General features: G+C 34.8%; 3 protein-coding genes across 5 annotated transcripts; all 3 read left to right on the top strand.

Annotated features, from left to right (window-relative positions):
- On the top strand, positions 1–2,202 carry LOC130728965 (pentatricopeptide repeat-containing protein At5g64320, mitochondrial-like). The gene has a single exon (XM_057580554.1). It carries the CDS (start codon positions 154–156, stop codon positions 1,882–1,884), a length of 1,731 nt encoding a protein of 576 aa, XP_057436537.1. The 5' UTR covers positions 1–153; the 3' UTR covers positions 1,885–2,202.
- Positions 2,203–4,463: 2,261 nt separating this feature from the next.
- On the top strand, positions 4,464–9,133 carry LOC130728966 (U11/U12 small nuclear ribonucleoprotein 35 kDa protein). The gene is made up of 8 exons (XM_057580555.1): positions 4,464–4,667; positions 4,745–4,842; positions 5,143–5,194; positions 5,811–5,881; positions 6,158–6,248; positions 6,331–6,406; positions 7,593–7,671; positions 8,149–9,133. The coding sequence occupies exons 1-8, from the start codon at positions 4,523–4,525 to the stop codon at positions 8,611–8,613; spliced, it is 1,077 nt and encodes a 358-aa protein (XP_057436538.1). The 5' UTR covers positions 4,464–4,522; the 3' UTR covers positions 8,614–9,133.
- A 3,352-nt stretch (positions 9,134–12,485) lies between these two features.
- On the top strand, positions 12,486–17,179 carry LOC130728968 (uncharacterized). Of its 3 annotated transcripts, XM_057580559.1 has the most exons (11): positions 12,486–12,603; positions 12,692–12,864; positions 13,822–13,917; positions 14,941–15,025; positions 15,173–15,294; positions 15,411–15,435; positions 15,535–15,618; positions 15,707–15,736; positions 15,835–15,940; positions 16,521–16,585; positions 16,878–17,179. In XM_057580559.1, exons 2-10 carry the CDS (start codon positions 12,775–12,777, stop codon positions 16,582–16,584), a joined length of 702 nt encoding a protein of 233 aa, XP_057436542.1. In that variant the 5' UTR covers positions 12,486–12,603; positions 12,692–12,774; the 3' UTR covers position 16,585; positions 16,878–17,179. The 3 variants fall into 3 exon arrangements, with proteins under 3 accessions (XP_057436542.1, XP_057436541.1, XP_057436540.1); XM_057580558.1 differs by having other exon boundaries at positions 12,596–12,864; XM_057580557.1 differs by lacking the exon at positions 12,486–12,603 and having other exon boundaries at positions 12,625–12,864; positions 16,521–17,179.
- The last annotated feature ends 5,530 nt before the right edge of the window (positions 17,180–22,709 follow it).

The following is a 22,709-nucleotide window of genomic DNA, read 5'->3' on the forward strand; positions in this document are numbered from 1 at the left end:
TGATATTATTGTACTAACATCCTCTATAATTTCCCCTTTCCACCCTCTGCAAATTCTTCGAAGAAATGAAGAAGGAACATGGTGGAACAAGGAATCGACAGTGACTGTGTGTAGCAAGAGCTCAACAGAACAACCAAAACCACTGAATTTGGAATGCTTTGTAGGACTAGATACGCTGTTCTTTCTCATGTTCTCAAGCCTTCTGCATCTTTTCTCCACTCTTCATCTTCCCGCAAAACTCACCCTAATGTCACAAACCCTGAAACAACTTCTTCAAATTCCACAAAACCCACTTCGCCCCTTGCTCCATGTTCACGTCTTTCACGCAAAACAACCCCTCCTTCAAGTGTTTCTTCCCTTTACTCTCTGCTTTCTGACCTTGTCTCTCTCCCAGGTGACACTGCCATTGATCATGTTTTGGATCGTTACAAGGGTGATTTGAGCTCCAACTTTGTTCTTCGGGTCTTGATGAGTTACCAGCACTTGGGCAGAGCCAAAACCTTGAATTTCTTCTCATGGGCAGGGACCCAGATGGGGTTTCAGTTTGATGACTCTGTGGTTGAGTATATGGCTGATTTCTTGGGTAGGAGGAAGCTTTTTGATGATATGAAGTGTTTGTTGATGACTGTGGCATCTCAAAAGGGTAAAGTTTCTCCTAAGGCAATGTCAATTTGTATTAGATTTTTGGGTAGGCATGGTAGGATTCATGAAGCACTGTCATTGTTTGAGGAAATGGAAACTGTGTTTGGGTGTAAGCCTGATAACCTTGTGTTTAACAATGTGCTTTATGTGCTCTGCAAGAAGCAGTCATCTGAGGAGACGATTGAGCTTGCGCTTAGGATTTTCCACAAGATGGAATCTCCTGATACATATTCCTGTAGTAACACTATTGTTGGTTTGTGTAGACTTGGTAGATTAGAGGCAGCTCTTGAAATTTTCAGCCAAATGAACAAGATTGGTGTGTTACCAACTCGTTCTGCGGTGAACATGCTTATTGGGGAGCTGTGCTCATTGAGTGAAAAAAAAGGGTCTGTTGAGAAGGTAAGAGTGAGGAATACCCGTAGACCGTGTACTATATTAGTTCCTAATATGGGAGGAAATAGTGGTGCAATTCAGCCTGCTGTTGAAGTGTTTTGGGCAGTTTTTAATTCTGGCTTATTGCCAAGTACTTTTGTTGTAGTCAAGCTTATGTCAGAGCTTTGTCGCTTAGGTCAGACAGAGGAAGCTGTAAAATTGTTGAGGATTGTTGAGGAAAGGAAGCTAACATGTGTTGAAGAGGGATATGCTATTGTTATGAAGGCATTGTGTGATCACTGTCAAGTTGAGGAAGCTAGTAATCTGTTTGGGAGAATGTTAGCATGTGGCTTGAAGCCAAAGTTGGGTGTTTACAATTCTGTTATATCCATGCTATGTACATTGGGAAATTTGGACCATGCTATGGGGGTCTTTGAACTCATGAACAAGAAAAGATGCCTTCCTGATAATTTAACCTACACTGCTTTGATCCATGCTCATGGTAAGGTTAAGAACTGGAAAGTTGCTTATGACTTGTTAATGGAAATGTTGGGTTTGGGCTGGATTCCAGAGCTTCAGACTTACAATTTAGTGGACAATCTTTTGAGAGAACACGATCGCTCGGATCTATGCCTCAAACTGGAAAGGAAATTGGAGAACCATCAGTTGCAGAAGCTGTGCAAGCTAGGTCAACTAGATGCTGCTTATGAGAAAGCAAAATCAATGCTGGAAAAGGGTATTCATTTATCAGCTTATGCTAGAGACACATTTGAGCATGTGTTCCAGAAGAACGGCAAGTTAAAAATAGCACGTCAGTTACTGGAAACGACTCGGAGAGTTCAGGAGCCTGAGGAAACTAACAGAACTTGACTAGTTATTAGCCAAAAAATATATATTCCTATATTGTTGGAACAATTTTGGATTTTATAGTTGACACTTTTTAATAATTTAATACAATTCTTTTCTAAATTGTACTCTGAAGTCTTACATTGTCCAGTACAGAACATTCTAAAGTCTTCTGTGTTTACTAAAGTACTTTAAAGTTTAGCTAAATGACAGAAAGTTCATAAACCTATAATTCTAGATCCTTTTCCATGCAAGCTTACATTATTCCAACTTAGTTTGCTCCCCAATTTGTCACTTGCACAATGATGTCTGTTATAATACTAAACTGCAATTAAGTTCTGAGTGTATGCTTTTTCTGTACTTCTGTACTGTGGCAGAATTCTTCTCTATTAGACTATCGCAACATTTCTTCATTGTCTGTTGATTTTGATGGTATTAGTTTCTCCCTTTATTTGTTAATTGTTATACTTGAATATCCCTTATTTTGTATAATTATTACAGGAATTTGCATACAAGGGTTTTACTAGTGTAGAGTGTGTTGTTTCTTGCTTCATTCCATTATATCCTATGCTTTGATAATAAATTATTATCATCACAAAAATGTGTTGGGATTTAGCTAAAGTTTCCCTCTGTCATGTGCCATGCCAGCATTGAAAGTGTCATTGTTCTATTGAAGTATATCTTTTCAATTTGATGCAACAATCAATGGTAATAAATGTCTATCATCTTGGGGGTTTCATATGTAAACTATTTCAGTTCCTGTCTAACATGTGAATCATATTTGGTTGCCTTTTACCTCAAGAAGAATTGTTGGGGAGAGTCACGGCGAGGACCCATGAGGCAAGGTCGAGGGGAAACACCAAGAAGATCTTGGACACCACATCTTAACCCAAAACCTTAAGACATTAGATTTATGGGTCACATCTCTTATAAACTCCCTCTCTCACCTTGACTTCTCCGATGTGGGACTTGACTCTAACACTTGATTCCAACAATCTCCCCCTCAAGTGTGAGTCCCTCAACCACATCACTCATGGTCCTCCCATCTGCGGAAGCTATCCACCTTGCACCGCCGTTCGCTGTCATGGTCCCACGAACCATCGGCTCTGATACCACTTGTAGGGGATTCAAGCACCTCAATTGCACGGAGTAGTAGAGCGAGGAATCACAGATAAAGCACACAACATTTTTGGTCACGCAGTTCGGCCAAATTGCCTACCTCTGCGGTTATAGAGTAGCTATAGCTCCTTTGTATTACTTGTGGCATGAAGCATGTGGTACCAAGTACAACTTTTAGGGTTACATTGTTATCCTATTTATAATGGATTCTATTGATCTCTATTTTACAATAAAATCCTAATAAATCCTATAACAATCCCTTAAAACCTTTTACAATCCACATTAAATCAAATCCTAATAAACTAAAGATTTTAGCCCAAAATATAATGAGCCAAATCTCAACAATCTCCACCTTGACGAATTTCGAACTTCCCTATGAAGATCTGCACCCATGGGGCAAGACTGAGGGGAGACACCAAAGAGATCTTGGACACCACATCTTAACCCAAAACCTTAAGGCATTAGGTTTATGGGTCACATCTCCTTATAAACTCTCCCTCTTGCCTTGACTTCTCCGATGTGGGACTTGACTCTAACACTTGATTCCAACAAGAATGAAGTGTACTTCTCTCATAAGACTACCAGCAATGCTACCTACAAGCTTTGGCCATACTTCAGCAAAAGTTTTTCTTGCTCAATCCAAAGTGAATAATGTGTGTAGTTACTTATGCATAGTTTTTACTGCATCAGCTGACCAAGATTGAATTCTGCAATTAATTTCTTCATTAAAAAAGGAATAGGATGAGAATTTGATATACGACACACTTGGTGAAATCCTCTTATGCTTGATATGATGAACATTCTGAAGAATGTTGGTTTGCAACAAATTAGTGTGTTTGTTCTATAGTTCACACGCGTTATAAGATAACTTCAATGGAAAACCATGAATTTCAACTAAGTATATGTGAAAGAAACTTCTTGCTTCCACCGAGTGTAATGTGCTTTCAAATTGGTTCAACTTGAATCCAAACATTATTTCCCTAATGTGTTGTTGAATTTATCATTACACTAATTCACAAGTCTTTTATTTGCTAATTATCTTTGTTTAAATATGCATTTCTTCATATACAAAGAATTTCTGAATAGAAAAGTACTTAGGTTTATTGTGTTTGGATGCATTTCTTTAAAAATAATAACATCACAAATGACATTGCATTTTGTCTTTTTTTAATTAAATATTTGTGTTCATTTTTAAAATATCATAAATTATAATATATTTTTCTTAAACATTATATTCAAAACATGGAGTAGTTTTGCTATTTTTATAAGACCTTTTTAAAATCTTACATAAAAGGCACACACACACACATATCCAAACCATCCCTAAACATATTATAAAATGATACTCAAGAAAATTATTGAGTTAGATAAAACTTATTGAAATGAAATATATAATATATAAAAATCAACCATTGTTGCAGAAAAAACTCATGGAATGAGATACAAAAAAAATAAAAAAGAAGTTATTATGAAGACAAAATAGGATTGTTTTTGAAGAGTACAGAAAGAGCAAACATAGGTAGAGAGTGAAGAGTGAAGAGCAATGAGTTTGAGGGCCAAAAACTTGAACTGTGTTTTCTATGCGGATTCCTACCACCCCATTCAAGCTGGCAGCATCGACGGCACCGATATTGTTCCTCACGACAATGCCATCTATCGTGCTCAACTCTGTTCCTCTATTGGCCTCTGTATGTCTTTTTCTGTTTCTCCCTTTCAAAATTTTCAATTTTTCTTTGATTTTGAGTTTCAAAATTGAATTTTGCAGATGACCCATTTGGTGATCCTAAATCCATTGGAGACCCTTATTGCACTCTCTTCGTGGGTCGCCTCTCTCCTCTCACTACTGAAGATACTATCCGCAAGGTAAAAAGGTTCTCTTTTTCTTTTTTTCTTTTTGTTTTTCAATTTTTTTTTCTCTTCTGGGTGCTTCTTGTATGTTAGAATATGATAGATACAAATGTGTAAAAAAAACTGTTCCATATGTATGTGTAATGAATATACAGCTTATGAGTTGAAGAGCAGCATCTGAAACTCAATTAAGTTCCTTGAAGCTTAGGGGCTAGGGCACATTTTTGCTGCTTCATTTTTTATAGCATAATCAATTTCTCTATTTTCTTAATTTGTATGTTTATGCTTATGGAATGTGTGGTTTTTTTCTTTCAGGTTATGAGCAAGTATGGTAGGGTGAAGAACTTGCGGTTGGTCAGGGACATTGGTAATATTCTTTCGTCTATCTTAGTTCGTAACCCCGTCTTTAATTATTATTATTGTTGTTTTTTGCATCTTTAAATTGGGTGCTTCTGATAAACATCTAAAAGAAGTTATATTTCTGATTGAGCTTGGAGGTCAATATGATCGAATACTTGCTGATTGCTTTCTTGTGTAATGCTCTGAATTTGAATGTGTTGTCTAAAACTAATATTTTAGGTTCAAGAATATGTTTTCTTGTATTTAGTCCATCTTAAGAACTATGAATATGTAAAACTCTCAAGAATCAAGATATCGCTCCTTTTTATTTTGTATTGTTTCTCTAGTATAATTTGTTTTCCATTTCTGTTAACTTAATTGTTTCTTTTATTAATTTGGTTTATGGTATGCCCACATACTTGAAAAGGATCCTAATTCCCTATTAACTGTCTATCAATGTTCACTTACCAGCTTCTGTAGCATTCCCATTGGGTTATTTGTACAGGATCTTGTATAGTCATGCTTTTATGTTAAGCTTCTGTAGCATTCCCATTTGATCTGTTGAATGATATATGTTGGTAGTTACCCATTAACATTTATTATTTTCAACCTGTGGGATTTAAATCTTTATGTCGAATTTGCAGTGACCGGAGCTTCTTGTGGTTATGCTTTCGTTGAATTTGAGAAAGACAGGGAGATGCGACGGGCATATATGGTGCGGCAACATGTTAAAACATTGTTTTAGTTTGTAGCTTAAAATAACAAAGCTTTATTGCATGACAAATTAAAACCCTGTCAGGCCTCATTATACATGTATCTACACGCATCCATACACACAAGTCATGTTCAAATTATTGAATTGTGAGAAAACCCAGCTGATTTTACAGATAAAGTAGCAAATGAAATCATCTGAACTTTAGCTGGCTTGTTGTACCGTGCCTTTTTTGAAATGTTAATATTACTGATGCTCATTGAACTTTCTCATTTGCAGGATGCTCATCATTTGATTGTTGACGATTGTGAAATCATAGTTGATTACAACAGACAGCGATTGATGCCCGGATGGATTCCCAGAAGGTTAGGTTAGTTGAAGCGGCTCATTCTTGATATTGCATTTGTACTCTTTGAGTCAGAGCCGTCTGATTACTCTGTTCTCTCCTACAGGTGGTGGTCTTAGTGGTAAGAAGGAATCAGGACAACTTCGTTTTGGGGGAAGAGAAAAACCGTTTCGCGCACCCTTGTACATATCAGTCCTCTTATATCTGTTAATTATATATTTCGTTCTTTATGAAAAAACTTATTACCTAGTTTTGAATGACGTGTGTTTACTTCTAGCGTGTTAATTTCGAAATGAATATTGAGTCATTATTTTAGTTATTTGATTATTAGAGTAAAATTATATTGACATTACATGAAATTTGTCTAAATTGTAACAAGCTGTTTTTTTGCATCTCTCACTTGAACTGAAGGCTGTAAGAGTGGGAGTATGTAGGCTAAAATGTTAGTGGGGCCGATCTCACCTAGTGAGATATGGTTTGGTTGTTTTTATTATCACTATTTTTTAAGGGAAATTCAAAGGACTGCAGGTCAATGTAATTTTTGAAACAAGAGAAGTGATTGTAATTTAGCCAAACCTCAAGGGCCAGTGTTATTCACTCATTATATACTAATTTAAATGCATAAGCTATTGTATTACCATGTAGCTGACAATTGGTTTCATTCGGTTTTATATTACTGTATATGGTGCTCTGATAAGTACTCTGAATGTGAAAGCGGCGCCATTTCTTATAGTCTCTAATGTAAATATAGAAGTGCCCTTGAAATTTGGTTATATGTGGACATCAATATCCCAATTGATGTTCATTTTTTATTTTGTTCTTGGACTAGTTGGTCTAAAATGACTAGTGATTCAAATATAAAAAGACTGGAAGATAAGGAGATTGAGAGTGAAATTGGGGAAGCAATGAGGCAAATGATTTATGTGACTACGAGTACGACAGGTGTACTGAAAGTTATAGCACCACAAGATGATTGAGCGTCTCTATGTGGTGGAAGCTATGATTCTCAAGACTGATAAATCCTACTTGTATTCTTCATTGGATAAGTTTTGGGAGAAGGTTTAAAGCTAGTTATAACATGTTTGGTTTCACAATTTGCACACAATTAAATTTACATTTACTCAGAAGTTAAGACTTGTAAATTTCAACCAGAATCGATTGTGGAGCATTTCACCGTGGAACCAAGCATGTTATTAGTGCATTGCTGATTGCACACAAAAACATGACATATCTCCCTTTACTGTTTAGCTTGATTCTATTGTCTGCTTTATGACACTTGCTTGAATTTGACCCAACCCTTAGCTTCTTTTCACTGACTTGTGAGCTATGGATTTATTTAATTTTGTATTTTCTTAACTATTTAACCAGGAAACCAATTCCATATGAGGAATTGAAGAAGCTTGGCATCCCACCTCCACCTGAGGGAAGATACATGTCACGCTTTCAGGTTGTTATTTTGTCTCTTGACTTTGGAGCATTCCTATTTAGAGCAGGTGTTTTATAATCTCATGTGTAAAAACATTTTATCCATTTGGAATATTTTAAGATATTAAACAACATGTGAAACTCCGCGTCTGCTGTGTCATATCCGCTCCTAAGCCTGGATAAAAGAGAAAAGTTGTGTAGGCCTGCGGCAACCAACATAAAACTGGTTGTATCTTTAATATGGATTAAGTGATTCATATAGCCGACTTCACTTAGTGGGATAAAACTTTTGTTGTTGTTGTTTATTAAACAACATATGCACTTGTATTTGGTCTAATATTGTTCATTGTGGGTCTGGTCATGGCACATTATTTCTCATTGCTTGTTTGGTGTTGCTTTTGATAACTCAAGTTTTAGTAGAAGTTAGTGTTTTAAACCAAAACTTTGAACTTTACAATGCTCTTGTTAATGTCTTTTACTTTTTAATGCATTTGCACAGGTCCCATCCCCTCCTAGAAGAGAAAAGAGCCTTTTAGATAGGGAAGAAGAGTCTCATAGAAGGGGTTCTAATGACAGGAGCTCAGTGGACATGGATGAAGGGCACTACAAAAGGAGTTCAAGTCGCCGGGAAGACCACTCACGTGGAAGGAGCTCTTCAGAGAGGAGTGACCGTTACCATGACCGGAGTTCAGCTGAGAGAGAACACCGGCATAGGAGCTCTTCGGAGAGGAGTGACCGTTACCATGACCGGAGTTCAGGTGAGAGAGAACACCAGTATAGGAGTTCTACTGATGAGAAACGTTCTCATAGAAGAAAGGAAAGAGATGAAAACTCTCGGAGGAAACATGGATACACTAGTTCTTCTGAATCTGATGAGAAACATTCACGCAAAAGAAAGGAAAGAGATGATGATCACTCTCGGAGGCGAGAAAGATATAGTCGCTATTCTCCTCATGAGGATTAAGGTCTACAACACTACTAGTGCATTTGGATTGATGGTGGACACACAATTCAAAACATGGTAATTCCAGAAACTATACTTTGTGGCTTCTCTAAAGAAAGGATTATGGGGTTTCCAACTGCATAACCTAACACACTATACAACTCATTATCACTCTACTATTTAGCTTTTCTACTTTGTGTACTTATATACTATATCATATACAAGGTAGAAACGGGAATGCTTAGTGAGGTCCAGGGATCATCATTTAGTGATAAACATGAGACTGGTGCATGATATGCAAGTCCATGCACAGGCTGAATGATGATCATTTTCTGGTTCTTATTTTTATTGGGGGTATAATCGACCGATATTTTTAATATAGATCCGTGATCCATATAGCCGATTTCACTAGGTTGGATAAAACTTTTGTTTGTTTATTTACTTGTTATGCAAGAGCACTCAATCTAATACCAGTGATCTATGATTGAATTGGTATGTATCATAACATCAATTCTCAATAGTAAATTATCTTTTTCGAGTATGATTTGTTTTTTCCCTGAGGTGATACATTTACAGCCAAAGGCAATATACCATTATCTGGTTCACGATTTACATACCACCTTATAATATTTTCCACAATTTACAACATTCTAAAGTCCACGATACCCTTCTCTTAATTTGTAACATTACCACTAATGATGATCATTCTTACTTATAGCTAAACTAACATCAGGCACTTGGAACCATACCTCTACCAAAGATATATCAGATTGTAATAAGATGACAAACTCGATAATTCAAACTATATTAAGTTCTATCAATTCGGGTTTTAGATTTATTTATTTAACCCTTAACTCAATCATCCTTTTTTTTTTTTTTAACTTTCAAACATTTTTATTTTAGTACTGACAACTTTCCTCGACAAATATATTCTTTAATTCATTTTGACTTTCTCATCTAGTTCTTATCAAGTATTTGAGAGATGTTTTGTAAATAGCGTATGATGATACATATAAACTATTTTGAACATTTTTCATAAGTGGTTAAAAAAAATTGGTACATCGAAAAGATAAATTGCACCCACCAGGGATTGATCCCTGAATCTCTCTCGTCAACCTATATGTCTCATAATTATTACCACTTGAGCTATCATTTGAGAATTAAGTGGTTAAAATTAGCTTGTGAATAAATGTGTATACCTACTTGTAATTAAGTTTGAGTTTATTTGAATAACCTTCTACAATTAGCTTTTGAATGAACATTTATTTTCATAAGTGTATGATTAAGTTTTTACATAAATGCTCTCTAACTACATCCATTAAAGCTTTTAAAAAGTTATACATTACTAGAAATTAAACCCGTGCGTTGCACGGGTTCGTTTTTAGTTATATTTTTAATTTTAATTGTGATATTTAGATTTATATAAAAGTAAGAAACTATTAAATGAAAGAAAATTAGAATATATAAATATATTAAATATAATTAATTACATTGAGGAAATTCATTGTATATTGCGTTTTTAGTATGTTGTGCATAATGTATCATTAGACTCAATAATAGGTATTTTTCATTCACTTTGGTGATGTTACTCTAGACAATAAAACATATAATTGACTGTGACAAAATACAAGCATAGTTTAATGACTGGCCTTGGTTTTTTTTTTTATTGTCATTGCGTAACGAACTTTTGTGGGCAATTACCGTTGGTGCACAATGAGTAAAAGTGTTATATGAGTGATTTGTAACTGAAGAGGGAAAAATGCATAATAACTAACGGAAAAAAGGGACCAAACTGGTTGATTTCCATTGAAATTGAAATGAGAGTAGTTTTAATTTGATATAACATAAATTTAATTACTTTTTTGGCTTAGAATTGAAATGAAAGTAACTAAGTTTAGTATTTTTTCCTAATACCGATTAAGTCATTGCAACCATGTTATCAATTGTGTTGATTTTTTTTTTATCCAGGTTGATGTAGTTGTTTACAACTGCTGATGGCATTGAAGAAGTTCTTTTAAAGTCAGTTTCACAAATATAAAAAGTAGATTTCTATCTAGCTGGACATTTGTTCTCTTTGAAGGATTGAGTTGGGTTGCTTTTTTTTTTGTCCATAATGACAAAATATGACAATATTGAGAAGTGTAAGATTCTTATTTCTCATCACATCATAAGTGAAGGACTTAGTGAGCAATACACGTATTTGTTTAGTGCAGTATAGAAATTTATGCGGTTCACACTTTGTTACTACTTTGTATCATATAGATATAGAAATGATGATATATGTATCATGTATGATTCAATTGAATGAAAAGAATTGTTTAGAAAAGATAATGTAGAATATAAAGTAGTAAATTACCATATTTGTGAAACTCGCACTCTTATTTTCCAATCATCAGCAGTGCATGATAGATCGTTAAGGAATGTGTGTTCTTTGTTGTTGTTGATGATCTTTTTCCTGAAACAAAGAAACAACAAATGTGTAATTTAAAAAAAAAAAAGCCGTTTTGAGATTAACTAAGTTGTCATTTTTTCCTCACCGGTTGTTGGAGTCGAAAATATATGTATCATTTGAGTGTACGTGTGAGTGATTTATTTATATAGAGATATACTATAGAGGCAATTTAATGTAGGTAGCTAAATAGTCTTTAAACATTAAACATTTTAATCAGTTTCTAAAGTAACAGTACTGCCACATGATTGTATAATGAAGGTTAATTACTAAGTTGAATAGCCTTAGTTACTAAAGTTGTTACTACCAAATGGTTCACCGTTCACACATCATGTGTTTTCGAAATGTGTCCTTTTAATAGCTTTCTTTTACATAATGCAGGTTACGACCTTTTGATAGCCTTTTTTTTCATAATGTTGGACATGGAATCTGTTACAAAATACTAAGTTGAATAGCCTTTATTCAACTTTATGTATGAGCTTTACATATATTTTAGTAGCCTTTTTGGATTTAAATAGTTTTTGTTTTTTTTTTACATAATGCAGGTTATGGAAGCTGTTACAAAATACTAAGTGGAATAGCTTTTGTTGAACTTCATTGCTTAATGTCTCTTTAAAAATAAAAAATAATTAAGATACAAATAATAACATGAGTGTTTGATACAAAGCTTTTCACACTTTTAATATCATGAGTATGCAATCTTTACTAATGTAATTAATGCAATGGTTCAAGTGTGCTTTACATATATATATATATAGATATAGATAGATATGTCGAAGGAAAATGTTAGGTAAGGTATACGTACAATAGACACACATTGGTTAAGTTTTGCAGCATTTAAAAACCATCAAATTGTATATGTGTGCAGTATGTCCATTAAAAAGTGAATGTTGGCGTATTTATCTATTTCATATGTACCAAAAAAATCTTTGATTTTATCATTGATTTTTAAAAAATAAAGTTTAAAAATCAAAGTTATTAAGGATAGAATTTAATTAACTACTACTCCCTCCGGTCCTATTTATAAGCAACAAAAAAAAAATTCACATAATTTAAGAAATGTAGTTAAACTAGATAAAATGCATTAAATATGTCTTAAATCAAAATAAACTTCCAAAATTGTCCTTTGTTATTAGTGTTGGAAAGTGGGAAAGAGAGAGAATGATTAATGAGACACATTTTACAAATTAGAATTAATAAGGGTATTATTGGAAAAAAATAATTAATATAGCTCAAACTTTCATTTGGTTCTTATAAAAAGGACCAAAATTTTTCTTCTCTTTCATGCTTATAAATAGGACCGGAGGGAGTACTTATTAATTTCAGCTATAACCATGTGAATTAACATAGTGACGATAATTCTCAAGTACTCTTGCCTTGTAAGTATTGTACTACCAAACCAATTATGTCCAAGATGTCAGAACTCAGAAGTGATAGATACACTTTACACAATTTAAATTTCAAAAAAAAAACATTGGAATCTGTAAACTCAGCCAAACTGAAAGATATGTTGATTGGTCCTTTGACTTCACGCGTTGTACACGGAGCCAAGTCATGCATATGTAATACTGTCTCCTTTTGTCTTTGTCTTTTTCCTCTTACTTTCTCTCTTCGCAACTTTCGCTCACCCAAACGCTCTGTAATATTCAGAATCAGAAGCACCCCACTTGCCATTCTCAATCAAGCTTGAATCTTTTCATCTCTGCGGTTCAATCAAGCACATCAAAGCAGCAATGCCGAACTGGGAGCTCAAGAACTGTTGTGATCACGACCAGAAAGTGTTCCTTGCTTGTGTTGCTGCTTTCACCGTTGTCATCCTCGTGGTACCACTTCTAGTTCTCTCTCTTTCTCTCTATATGTGTGTGTGTTGGAAATCTTTCTACAATTGATTCTAAAGCCAGAATCAATTCTGGGTATGAGTTTGAAAATTGATTGTGATCAAAGAGAAGCTGATCCATAAATGGTAAAAAAAACAACACCCCATAAACCCACTTTTGTTTGTTGTTCTTAGAAAGTAATGGACACCCAATTCAGCAATTAGGATTATTGTTAACTGTTTCTCAGATTCATAGGCTTTTTATGATGGGTAAATTATGATTAGTGATCACAGTTGGCAGGTAGTTTTGCTACTACAATGCAACATCATGATTTGCTTTATTTGATTTCATTGAGTTGAGTATAGTAGGAAAGAGATCCTGAGAGTAAACAATTGCTTTCACATATTGGTAAATGGGGAATGGGGTTGTGAATTGTGATTTTGGCATGTAACCTTTTTTTAGCTAGCATTTGCTCTTTGCCCTCAAACCCATGAATTTTACTATCTGGGAAGACTTTCATGAGAGGATAGGACCAGCCCAATTACATCAGGGTTTCTTAAAACTATTAGACATTAGCTTGGATCAACTCCTCTTTCCTCAGAATCAATTCTGCCACCCAGGAGCTACTCAAAGAAGCTTCTTCCCATAATTGATTTTGGCTTCAGAATCAATTGTAGAAGGTTTCCTAGTCACGGTTCACAACCTTAACATTTAACAATGGGCTTTCGCAGAAGAAGGTCGTTAGATTATCATCATATATTATACATTTATATCTACATCATAGAGGAATATTTATTGGTTTAAACAAAGAAGTTTCCAGATATTTATCTAGCTTTAATAATCACATAAATTTATGTCATCTAGATTTCTTTTGGGCACAATGTTATGTCGATATTTATGTTGAATTGATCTCAGTAGCTGTACAACTGATCTGATGCATATAATTTGTTGTGGTGGCTGTAGTTATGGAGGACTGTTCTGCTCACGCCTTTTAAGCTCATCACCGTGTTTCTGCATGAAGCGAGTCATGCAATTGCTTGCTTGCTTACTTGTGGCAAGGTAAAACTGTAAATGTAGGAACTTAATGCTCTTTGGTTATGCAAATAAATAACTTCTTAGCAATGTTTTCCTCTACAATGTACTACAAGTTTTAGCTAGTATTCTATGCCCTGAATGACATAAAAATACAGACATCTGTTATGGTTTTCAATATCATATTGCAAGACATCCAAGAATTTCTAGGGCCAATGATGGCTCTTAATTTTGAAGTATATCATTAAATATGTATCCACTAGCAACTGAATTTGAACCGAGATAGCTGATAAATGCTAAATTTTACTTTACATCTGTTGTGAAATCAGATAGTACTTTCATTTAATTAGAGTGTTAGAAATAGGTAATAACAATTGTTGCACTTCATACACAGGAGACTTTCCGTTCTACCAACTTATAGTTATTAGCAGGGGTGATTTAAGATGGTGAATTGTGTTTACAGATATAATAACATGAAAATGACAAATACCTATTCACTTAGTAATTGCATTTGTGTTGAGTAGGGGCCAAACATAATTTTGGTTTGAAAGGAACGGGTTATACATGCATTTTTATCTTTTTACTTACAAAATAATGCTCAATTTGAAGCTTATGAAAGTTTTGATGTCACAGCCAACGATTAAATGGCATGCTTCTGATTTCTTAAGGTTGGGCCGTGAGATCATAATGATTTTTATGAACAAATAAAGGGGGCCTAGCACCTTAGATATAAGGATTTTAAGGATAATTTTCCATTCAGTTGTTATAACTTATAAGACGTGTAACTTATTCATATGAAGTCAATTCTTATGAACCCTGAGTTCCGAGTGCATCAGTGTTGCATATTCCAATGAAGTGAAATTGTATACCATATTGTTACTAATACATTCAACCATGAACTAGCATTATGCATTTTTCTACTTCTGGCAGGACCACAGAAGCATCATTGTATGAAAACTGATATATTTTAGAAGTTTGATTATGCTGTAATCTTCTTTATATAAATTCTGTCATCTGAGGGCTGAATCATTGTTAGCCTGATGCCAATAGGTGGAGGGAATCCAGGTTCATGCAAACGAGGGTGGTTCGACGCAGACCCGTGGTGGCATATACTGGGTGATCTTGCCTGCTGGATGTAATGCATTTTTCTCCCTTAATTTTCAGTAAACCTGGAGTAGATTCATATACCAACACCTAAACTTTTTTATGCAATAATTTGAATTTGATGAGAGAACTTTTCAGTTGTATTTACTATTTTTTTTCTGATTGGTTTTCACTCTAGATCTCGGTTCATCATTTTGGGGAATGGCTTTGATACTTGCTTCGACAAATATTCTCACTGCGAGAATTGCTGCCGGTTGCTTTATTGCTGCTCTGGTTATTGTCCTCTTTGTTGCTAAAAATGTAAGATGCTTATATATGCGAAATAAAAAATGCTTTTATCAAATCTATTGAAGCTGATTGTGTCCTGACTTTTTCTCCCTTTTCCTGTTCCGTGCTACATAATTTTATCCCTAAAGTGGACACTCCGAGGACTCTGTATTGGTAAGTTATTTTCTGATATTCTCAAAGAAAATGGAAAAATATGGAAAGAAGTTATTGACAAGATTTCTGACATTATTCTTCTTGTTCAATGGATATCAGGATTTATTATTTTTATTGCTGTAATTTGGCTTCTACAAGAGAAAACGGAAGTCCGAGCCCTTCGCTATGTCATTCTCTTTATCGGTATGTTCTTGTTCTCTTCATCTGTTTCCTATACACAATTTGAATTTATTTCTGGTGGACAGGCAACTGATTATGATTTGGTTTCCAGGTGTGATGAACAGTTTGTTTTCAGTTTATGGTATGCTTCTAAGCACCTTTTATATGGTTGATTTTCACTTTGGATGACAAATCTCTTGAAATCTCTCTTATCATTTGATTGAAATTATCAATGTGTAGATATTTATGATGATCTAATATCTAGAAGAGTCCACTCTAGTGATGCTGAGAAGTTTGCTGAAGTTTGCCCATGCCCCTGTAATGGTATAGGATGGGGAGTTATTTGGTGAGTTTAATGCAAAGAATATTGTTTTTGGTTCAAAAGTTACTTGTTTTATAGGATTGACATTTTGGAATATTTGGTTGCAAAAATTATAATCTTAATAATAACCCTTTTTTCCATTTTGCTACTGTGGTTTTAGGGTGTGTTTGATTAACAGTTTAATTAAGCACCTATCATATGTGTTAATTCATAATTTAATTTGAGAAGCTTACTTAAATAAGCTTAAAATAGGTTATAGGTAGATATACACACTTATTCATAAACTAATATGAGCAACCTTTGAAAATAAGCTCAAAATAGGTGATAAGCTATTTCACAAACACTTGGATAAACACTTATACGATAAGATAAGCTCAAATAAGCTTTTTCGAACGGGGTCTTGCTGTTTTTCATTTTGACAGATAATTTATGAATTTCATCAAGCTCTACCAAAATTAATTCTTGAGATGGGGTTAAGTATTAACAATATAGGCATAGCAATATGAAGTAGATGAATGAGCAGCTGAAACTGAATTTATGTACTGTTTTCTATAATTACTCAGTTATAATTAATATTACTTTTTGTGATGCATTCTACTTTTAGGGGGATGATATCATTCGTGTTTCTTTGTGGATCTTTGTACCTTGGACTGGTCATATTATCATGAGGTAAACACACAACTTCTTCTATAACATATTTAATCATGTTTCAGTATTTAAACGAGGATCAGGATACTCTCATTTCACATAACACTATCAAGTGAAACACTGCGTCTATCAGTTCTCTCTCTTCATAAATGTTCAAGGGATTCCACCTATTTGATACATATGGAAAGAGGGATAGATTAGGCACAAAATTTCAACATTTCAACATAAGGGAACATGCGAAAGTTTACACATGAGAAATATGTATGGAACTGCCAATAGCTTGACCCTTGCTACTTTGATCTTTTGTATACAGATTTTTGCTCTAGATATACTTATTTTCCTGCTGGGAGTTGGCTATCTCCATGTTACTCCCATGGCTTCATTCTTTGCAGCCTATTTGGGTTGCGTCGTATATGATTGCTTTTGTATAGGAAACTTGTTCATGAATCGAATTATTGAGGCAGATTTGTAGGTGAAACTATAACCTTTTCCTTGGTGGTCTTCTTTGTTAACCCATCGGTGTAGGTTTTCTTGTTTTGAACTCCCCTGTCATCCCAACAGTTGTATCATAGCTGATGTTCCGGTTCTCGAGTATTAATTTGGTGACATTGATTAGTTTGTGGAGTAGAGTGTTCGACTAGTTGTCCGGTCTCGTCCCATGATTGTGGAGTGTTCTTTGTTCGTTTATCTGGACTCAAAGATAATCTATGTCTGAGTGGTAGCATTGTAGTGTGGTGGTGACTGGTGACTCAAATAACACTTGAGAGGGAATTGATGGGTTTTCAAATGTGAGTTTGGAGCCTCATATTGTTTAAGAATGAGTTAGTTGAAATATAAGAGAGTGGTTCAAATACCCATTGCCTCTTATATTTCAAATATGAGGCTCCACTCTCTCTACTCTAATATGTATTCGTGTTGTTGTAACACAAATCAAACTGGAGATAGATGCCCTCTACATCGCAAACTCATTTCTATTAGATTGGAGATCCTCTCAAAGCACTACTACTCTAGCACCAAGTTCAATCTTGATGTGGGGTGGATTGGAGAATACGGCACATGCTTCAGCCTTGTAGAGATGAGATTAAAAAAAAGAAATTGAAACTTGAAAACAATTGCGCATAAACTAAAATATAAAAGTGCATAAGATATATCCATGAGGGTAAAGGTGTTTTGATTGATATTGATAAAATTTAATTATTATGAAAAATTGATAGGTTTCACTCATGATTTTGCATAAAAAATTTCCTTTTGGAGCCTTTGGTTCAGCTCCATACCCTTTGATCTATCATACACAAGGAGGATCTTCTAATTAGAATATAGAAATTTTGATTGAAAATGGTGGTTTTGAATATTTGATCATACATCTAGAAGAGAAGTAACCCATCAAGGTCCTTCAAAACCTCCCAGCATTCAAGTTGAGATCACTGAATACTGGAAGCCTTTGAGGGAACATGAAGAGTTCTTTTTTCAATCAATCTCTCACTGTTATTATGTGTATGTGATTAATTAGTGAAGAAACATAATTGGGTTTATATTTATAGACGTGCATGGTTGGCCCTTGCTCTTCAAGAGAGGTGAAAATAATCTAATATCATATCTTATTTGATTCATTATTCGGTTCTCTATGGTTTTGCTTTAATTTACTTCCCATCTTTTATTGTCATATGTCTTATCGTTATGTCTCTTAATAGAAAGAAATAAAATTAGAAATGAGTAATAAAATGAAGATATATTTCTTCTCTCTTTTATCGCGGTGTATAGTATGAACCTGATCCACCATAGTTTCTAATAGTCTATAAGTGAACCAGCACCAGGCCCAAACAGCTTAAATGTAAAAATGTGAGATTTTTTTCCAAGAATATGAAAATACAAAAGTAACCCTAAGAAATATAATTCTCACATTCTCACCGATTGGGTCCAATCAGTCATAAACCACCTTTCGACCAACGTCCATTTTACACATAGAATTAACCATTGTCGGACTTTGCCCCTCACTCTAGTATCGACATTGTCCTATCCTTCAACCCCCACCTTCATCTCGTCTTCTTCTTCTTCCTTCCCCTCCTCAATGAGGGTTCGGGAGAAATGCACAAGATCAAAGTGACAATTGAGGTCAAGAAAGCACATAATGATCAAATCCTCTGTAGTGCATCCCGTTTCGGTGTTTGAAAAGAATGCAAATGATTGCAACATGAATTTAAAGAATGGGTTGAAATTGGGAGAATGAGATAAAGGAAATGAATAGAAGAGAAGAGAAAATGTGGACAAGTATTCACATTGTCGATGCGGAGAGGAACTCTATGAAGTGGTGGTGGAAGCTAGAAAGGTCACTCTCTGCACTCTACTTAGCATCTCGGTTTGGGGCTAGTTTACGGGTTAGGTTGGTCACACAGTGGAGGTCACGTGGCCGAATGCGGGGGGGGGGGGGGGGTTCCACCAAGATCCAACTCACCTAGTCCTCCTGAGCCACCACGTCCTAGTTCAGAAATTTTAACCCGATTCCCTTTCGGAGTACGCGCTTAGAACGCTATCAGACGAGCTTCCCCCGTCCCTTAGACTAACTCATGTGCAAGTGCCGTTCACATGGAACCTTTCCCTTACTAAAAGAAGATAATGACACATTTATGAAATTCAATCAACTCAGAATTGTAATGATCTTGGTCGAATATAATATGGATGACTTATTAGACATGAGAATTATAATGATGGGTAGCTCACTTGGTGAACTAAGGGAATGATGAGATTTGTAGGTGAAGGGTCAGAGTTCAAATAATGACGAAGGAACTAATTTACTAACAATTAACAACTAACATTGACCTATTTTAAAAAAAATCGTGGCCAAATGCGTGGTGGAGTGGAGGTATCATGTGGCTGTTCCAATAGGTGGTGGTGGATATGGGGTTTCACCTTCTTCCCCTTTCAATGTTGGTCCCGCTCCGGATACCATGTTAGTTGTTACAATTTAAAAGACTTATATTTACCTTAAAAATTAGCTCAAGACGTTATAATTATCTTCCCATATATGAATGTTATCTTGATTGTTAGATTGCACAAGATTCACTAAAAGAAGATAATGACACGCTTATGAAATTCAATCAACTCAGAATTGTAATGATCTTGGTCGAATATAATATGGATGACTTATTAGACATGAGAAGGATCACAACCTCAAATTGATCGATGTTTGAAATGATGGATGCTATTTAATTAATTTATCTGATACTAGCACAGAATGTCAACGCATAAACAGCATTAGCCAAATTTTCTTAATCTATATATGGCAATTGAATTTTGTTTTTGAAAGTGGCATTGAAATTAATCCAAGATAAAGTAGAGAGGTTCTGTTACATGGAATGCCCACATGTATATAATTTACCGAATCGTAGCTGTTTATGAATGCATTTTAAAGCCAAGATAGGCTCACAGTCACTGTGCATGAATGGAAAATATTAATTAACAATGAATCGTGTCTTCTCTATATTTATATTGGATATTGGAATATCATATCCTAATTTTCTATTTTTCTCTTTATTTCTGTTTCAAATTAAACCCATGTATTTTTCAATGAGATAATCTTGTTCGAGTTAATAAAACTCCTATAGACAGCTAGCAAAGTTTTCATTATCAAATATTTAACACAACTCAATCAAATTCAAGACATTTACTTAACTTGGAACAAACTTGCATGTTTAATTTACATCATTTTCCTCCAGACAAGTTATATTGGGAATAAGTTCTACCTAGTATATCAATAAAGTTACCTTATCTAAAATTTGGCGAATCAATCTCCATGCAGTGGACAAAAAAATGCATGTGAATAGGTGGCTGATTTAAATTAATTGTGGGATGAGAGAATCAATCTTTCATCTGTGTATAAATAGGTGTTCCAATGTTTATAATCTTAAATATATGTGGCTTAAGGGAATTTCAATTCTTTGAAGGGGAAAACCTTCAGTAACCCTCAGAGGCTTCCATAGCACCAAGTTGCGTCAAGTTATAAGTAAAATGACTAGAGACGTGGAGTTGTGGAAACCTTTTGGGGGGCCACTGAAGTTTTTAATCCTGTTTTGAGATCTTCAGCTTAGTGAAATCAGTGAGTTAATTAATTAAACACCAGAATTTGAGCTTATTTGTTTTCATCCTCAAGTGGCACCATGAACCTACCATTTTGACCATTAGTTCAGGTTTGTTCACTACATAAAAGCATTGACAACTATTTCTAGAAAAGGTTCTTTATTTTGGTTTTAGTGAGAGCAATTGATTAATTAATTATAACAAATCTCTGATTTACCTCCTAAATTAATAATGACTGTGATGCTGCATCAATCTTCTCATTAATATAATTTGTATCATGACCTTTTGTGAGCGCAGCTGAATCTCTGATTTGTCTCCTAAAATTAATGGATGTGATGTTGCCTTAATTTGCTCATGGTATATATTTGTATTATTACCTATATTGTGTATCATTCATTACATTTGTTGTATATATTTGAATTTCAAATTACATGTAATCTGTCATTAATTCTTTATATTAATATATACAGTAGATTAAGGCAGCATCATATCACAGTCACTAAATTTAGGAGACAAAACATGATTTTGTTCCAATTAATCAGCTACTCTTATACTCCCCCGCAAGATATTGGTGATCCGTCAGAGATACCAATCTTGGTTCTTAAGTGCTCATATGTGTGCCTTAGATAATCATTTAGTTAAGCAATTGGCCTATTGATCAGCATTTCGAACATGATGAACACTGAGTTTTTCTTGTTGTACTAAGTTTCGTACAAAGTGAATATCAATTGAAATGTGCTTCATGCGCTTGTGGTAGACTGGATTTTGAGTAAGATAAGTAGCACTCAAATTATCACATAGAATTGTAGGAGACTATAAAAGTGTGATCCCCAACTAAGTAAGTAAAGAGTGAACCCAACCTAGTTCAACAACAGAGATTGTCAAAGCACGATATTCAGTCTTTGGGGATGATCTAGCTACTACATATGGAAGTAAAGAAGGTTTACAAATGTAGAAATAAAGTCAATATTTATGGTGAACCACGTTAGAAATTGGCACTCTCACCAACTAGAGTGCATAAGAAACAACTAGGTATGTCTAGTATATGCTGAATTTAAAATAAATTAATAAGAGCAAACAGATTATGGGAGCGACGACTTGATGCTATCTAGATGTTGGATTACCCCCTTTAACATCACATTTGAGAGCTTTGCTCATGGAAATTAGTGATATTTATACCTGCCCGTGGTGAGTTAGTTTTCGACATATCCCGTGTGAGGCTAATATGTGTCTTGACATACTTGCTTCATGGGTTTGTATTTTTAATTTGGTCTCCGACATTGGTGCTTGCCCCCCGACTAAGTTCAATTCGCTTCTTGCATTGGACAGACATTGCTCTGTTGTTTGTTTTTAATTTCCTTAATTAAAAAAATTGTACTCGTGCAGTAAGGATTGGCAACGGGTCCCGTGGGTGCGGGTTTGACCATTCTCACACCCAAACCCGAACTTAACATTCAAACCCATGTTCAAACCTAATATGAGTGCAAAAGTTAAACCCAACCCATGGGTTTCGGGTTACCCAAACCCAAAATCCGATATTAGCACCGAACCAGCAAAAAATTCAAAACCCAACCCGGAAACATAAGTTGATTAAACCTCATCATCTTTCTGATACAAAGAAAAAAATATAGTTCTTGAACATAAGTTGATAAACAACATAATTCATGGATTTATAAGCATCCCAATTCTAAATGTCTAATACTTCATTCTTCAGTATTCTTCCAGCATATATAGTTGAGAATGAAGTTTTTTTTTACGTTAAAGAAAACTCTACTTAGTAACTTTAATAATATATATAAGGGCTAGTAATTACATACAAAGGCTTCTGGTTTAAGTTTGGGTGTAGGTGTAATCAATCTCATACTCGAGCCCAAACGGGTTTTAAAATTCAGGTGAAACCCAAACCCAAACCCAAAGAAATCGGGTTTTGCCCGAAATTTTGGGTTGGGTTGGGTTCAGATCAGACCTCGCGCGTGTGAATTTTCCTACCATCTCTACGTGCAGAGGAATTATGTACTTAGAGAATCCATGGATGTGTTCTCTATTGTTTGGCTAGTTAGATACGCATCAC

The sequence above is a fragment of the Lotus japonicus genome, chromosome 1 (genome assembly GCF_012489685.1).
Source record: "Lotus japonicus ecotype B-129 chromosome 1, LjGifu_v1.2".
NCBI lineage: Eukaryota > Viridiplantae > Streptophyta > Magnoliopsida > Fabales > Fabaceae > Lotus > Lotus japonicus.

Bases quoted from the DNA above. Each gene is read 5' to 3' on its own strand.
- LOC130728965 (XM_057580554.1), top strand. From the start codon at position 154: ATGCTTTGTAGGACTAGATACGCTGTTCTTTCTCATGTTCTCAAGCCT.
- LOC130728968 (XM_057580559.1), top strand. From the start codon at position 12,775: ATGCCGAACTGGGAGCTCAAGAACTGTTGTGATCACGACCAGAAAGTG. The intron at 15,295-15,410 runs GTAAGATGCTTA...TTATCCCTAAAG, and splicing joins TCCTCTTTGTTGCTAAAAAT to TGGACACTCCGAGGACTCTG. The intron at 15,619-15,706 runs GTATGTTCTTGT...TTTGGTTTCCAG, and splicing joins CTATGTCATTCTCTTTATCG to GTGTGATGAACAGTTTGTTT.
- LOC130728966 (XM_057580555.1), top strand. From the start codon at position 4,523: ATGAGTTTGAGGGCCAAAAACTTGAACTGTGTTTTCTATGCGGATTCC. The intron at 4,843-5,142 runs GTAAAAAGGTTC...TTTTTCTTTCAG, and splicing joins CTGAAGATACTATCCGCAAG to GTTATGAGCAAGTATGGTAG. The intron at 5,882-6,157 runs GTGCGGCAACAT...TCTCATTTGCAG, and splicing joins AGATGCGACGGGCATATATG to GATGCTCATCATTTGATTGT.